The 3,588-nt window shown below is 50.8% G+C and overlaps 1 protein-coding gene across 2 annotated transcripts in view; it reads left to right on the forward strand.

Annotated features, from left to right (window-relative positions):
• The window catches only part of CASP9 (caspase 9), a 22,047-nt gene that overhangs the window by 17,128 nt on the left and 1,331 nt on the right, over positions 1 to 3,588 (forward strand). Inside the window, exons 7-8 of one of the 2 annotated variants that reach the window (XM_003783988.3) lie at positions 1,581 to 1,766; positions 2,635 to 2,744. In XM_003783988.3, coding sequence (XP_003784036.1) covers positions 1,581 to 1,766; positions 2,635 to 2,744 — 296 coding nt within the window. The remainder of the gene's footprint in view (positions 1 to 1,580; positions 1,767 to 2,634; positions 2,745 to 3,588) is intronic. The other variant, XM_023509688.1, reaches the window with a different exon arrangement.

A 3,588-nucleotide genomic window follows, 5' to 3' on the forward strand; every position in this document is an offset into this window, starting at 1 on the left:
TAACTCAAAGCAACTTCAACTCCGGGGCTTGAGCAGTTCTCCTATCTAAGCCTCCTGAGCAGGGGTCCTCGAACTTTTTAAACAGGGGGCCAGTTCACTGTCCCTCAGACCGTTGGAGGGCCTGGGATGAGTCAGCTGCTAAGCAGGTCAGGTAGCGGTAGCAAAAACACCTAGTGGGCCAGATAAATGTCCTTGGTGGGCCGCATGCGGCCCACAGGCCATAGTTTGAGGACACCTGCTCCTGAGTCTCTGGGATTACAGGTATGTACCACCATGCCCAGCTAATTTTTCTAGTTTTTGTAGGGACAAGGTCTTACTCTTGCTCAGGCTGGTCTCGAACTAGTGAGCTCAAGTGATCCACCCGCCTCAGACTCCCAGATTGCTGGGATTACAGGTGTGAGCCACTGCACCTGACCTTGGATGTGTGATATAAATGGCATCATATCGTATGTGGTCTTTTGTGACTGACCTCTTCTACTCAACACAATATTTCCAAGGTTCATCCATGTTGCAGTACTATGTGTTGGTATTTCTTTTCTTTCTTTCTTTTTTTTTTTTTTGTAGAGACAGAGTCTCACTTTGTCACTCTTGGTAGAGTGCCGTGGCATCACAGCTCACAGCAACGTCAAACTCTGGGGCTGATGTGATTTTCTTGCCTCCACATCCCGAGCAGCTGGGACTACAGGCGCCTGCCACAACCCCCAGCTATTTTTTTTTGTTGCAGTTTGGCCGGGGCCGGGTTTGAACCCGCCACTCTCAGTATATGAGGTCGGCGTCCTACCCACTGAGCCATAGGCGCCTCCCCATGTGTTGGTATTTCACTCATTTTTAAGACTGGATAATATTCCCTTTATGCCTATACCACGTTTTGCTTATCTAGTCATCTGTTAATAGACCCTGGGTTATTTCTTTTGGCTATCGTGTATAGTGCTACTATACACAGCTGTGTGCAAGGTTTTGTTTGAATACCTGTTTTCAATTATTTGGGATATATATCTTATAACTTATTTTTATAGGTGTTTTGAAAATTTCTGCATTTTCCTTTCTTCCCCCCAGTTTTACTCTACGGATGTATAATACTGTTGTTGCAGGAAAAAGTAAAGTCTCTCCTCGTGGGCGAGGTGGCTCACGGCTGTCATCCTAGCATTCTGGGAGGCTGAGGCAGGTGACTCCCTTGAGCTCAGGAGTTCGAGACCAGCCTGAACAAGAACGAGACCTCTGTCTCTACGAAAAATAGAAAAATTAGCTGGGCATGGTGGTGTCCTCCTGCAGTCTCAGCAACTTGGGAGGCTAAGGCAGAAGGATGACTTGAGCAGAGGAGTTTGAAGTTGCTGTGAGCTGTGATGTCATAGCACTCTACCCAGGGTGACCAAGTAAGACTCTATCTCACAAAAAAAAAAAAAAAAGGAAGAAGGAAAGCTTCTGTTTGCTGCTGATGCTTATCCAGCATTGGGACCCTGGCTCCAGAGGAAATCAAGTGGTCTTGGGCTGGGGACGGGCTAGATAAGGCCAAGAAGTGAGGCTGGAGCCCTGGTCTGTGTGTTTCAGTGACAAGTGGTGTTTGTTTCTACTTCCTGCAGGGCAGAAAGATCATGGGTTTGAGGTGACCTCTGAAGACAGTGCCCCTGAAGACAGGGCCTCTGGCAGTAACCCAGAGCCAGACGCCACCCCATTCCAGGAGGGCTCCAGGACCAGTGACCAGCTGGACGCCATATCTAGTTTGCCCACACCCAGTGACATCTTTGTGTCCTACCCCACCTTCCCAGGTGAGCGTATCAGGAAAATTCGATCTCCCATCTGCCCTGGAGGCAGCTGTGCTGTGAAAGAAAAGACCAGGGTGTGAGTCCTGGTCCTGCCTCTTGCCACCTGTGTAAGCCCAAACAAATCACTCCCCTTCTGACCCTCAGCTCGGGTTGAATTGGGGGAGGATGCATGGTTTAAGGAGGCACACGCCCTCAAGCTTGTGTGTCTCACTGCCTCGCCCTGCCTCAGCCTTCTCATCTTTAGAATGGGAATAGTCATCATACTGCAGGGGTTGTCACAGGGGAAGAAACAGGTGGCTGGTGCATCACCGAGCACAGGGCCTGGCACATAGTAGGTGCCGCAGATGGTGATTTCCTTCCTTCTTATCCCTTGGGTGAGTCCTTTGACTCCTCCATTAGGAAGATGGGAATTGGGTGGTGCCTGTGGCTCAGTGGGTAGGGTACTGGCCCCATATACTGAGGGTGGTGGGTGCAAACCTGGCCCCGGCCAAACTGCAACAAAAAAATAGCTGGGTGTTGTGGTGGGCACCTGTAGTCCCAGCTTCTAGGAAGGCTGAGGCCAGAGAATCACCTAAGCCCAGGAGTTGGAGGTTGCTGTGAGCTGTGATGCCATGGCACTCTACCGAGGGTGATAGAGTGAGACTCTTGACTCTACAAAAAAAAAAAAAGAGAAAAGAAAGGAAGACCGAAATCACAGCCAAAGTTGGGATTTGGTTGTGAAGAATGAATAAGATCACAAGTCGGGCAGAGCTGCAGTGAGGAGGGCTGCTTCTGCTAGACAGTCAATGGGTCAACTCTGGAGGTCATCAGAGACCTCGTGTGCCGGGAGAGGGTGGCTCTCCACCCAAGTTCCACCTTCCTCCTTCTGAAGGTTTTGTCTCCTGGAGAGACACCCAGAACGGCTCCTGGTACATCGAGACCCTGGACAATGTCTTTGAGCAGTGGGCTCACTTGGAAGACCTGCAGTCCCTCCTGCTTAGGGTGAGTGCTGCCTTCCTCCTCGTAGGACAGGGGAGGCCACTGGGAGGCCAGGAGGTGGTGGCAGTGGAGAGCAGGGAACCAGGCCCAAATCAAAGGTAAAAGGTGGGAAGATCCTGTCTGCCTCTGTGCCCTGGCTTGCCTTGAGAGCCAGTGTTTTTGTTTCTCTTTATGAGAGCTGTTACTGCTGGTGGTGACCTTTGTCGTTTATTCAAGGGGCTGGCCTCCCAGTGTCCTCTGAAGTTCCCAGGCTAATACCTCCTATTCTGCCATTGATGGAGGTGGTCCTCAGTTCCAGGGTGGCATAGCTCACTGGCCAGAGCCTGGCACCCCTGAGGGTGGGTCATGGAGCCCCTCCCTGCACCCTTTGTGCCACCATAGTCTTTCACCCTTGCCCTGCCAGAGTCACAAGTCCCTTAGGACATTCCTTTCTCAGAGCCCCAGGAAGAAGACACACGGGGAAGAGTGGCCTGAAAAGGCCCAGCCCACTCCATGGAAGCCCAACCCAGAGCAATTGCTTCCTCTGAGGGTCCCAGACCTCCTGGCTACGTTTGGGAAGTAGCACGTGGGGGTCCCTCCTGCTCTGCTCGAGGGCTGGGACCACTCCTTCCTCCTGTTCATTGCTGAGCAGAGCAGAGGGGGTTGTTAACATCTCAGTCTGATTTGAACTTCATGAATTCTGAAATTTTGAATTTTGAGCTTTTTATTTTTAAAATTTATTTATTTATTTATTTAGACAGAGTCTCACTATGTCACCCTGGGTAGAGTGCTGTGGCATCACAGCTCACAGCAACCTCAAACTCTTGGGCTTAAGAGATTCTCTTGCCTCAGCTTCCCAAGTAGCTGG

Source organism: Otolemur garnettii, unplaced genomic scaffold (genome assembly GCF_000181295.1).
Source record: "Otolemur garnettii isolate 467f Iridium unplaced genomic scaffold, OtoGar3 scaffold00009, whole genome shotgun sequence".
NCBI lineage: Eukaryota > Metazoa > Chordata > Mammalia > Primates > Galagidae > Otolemur > Otolemur garnettii.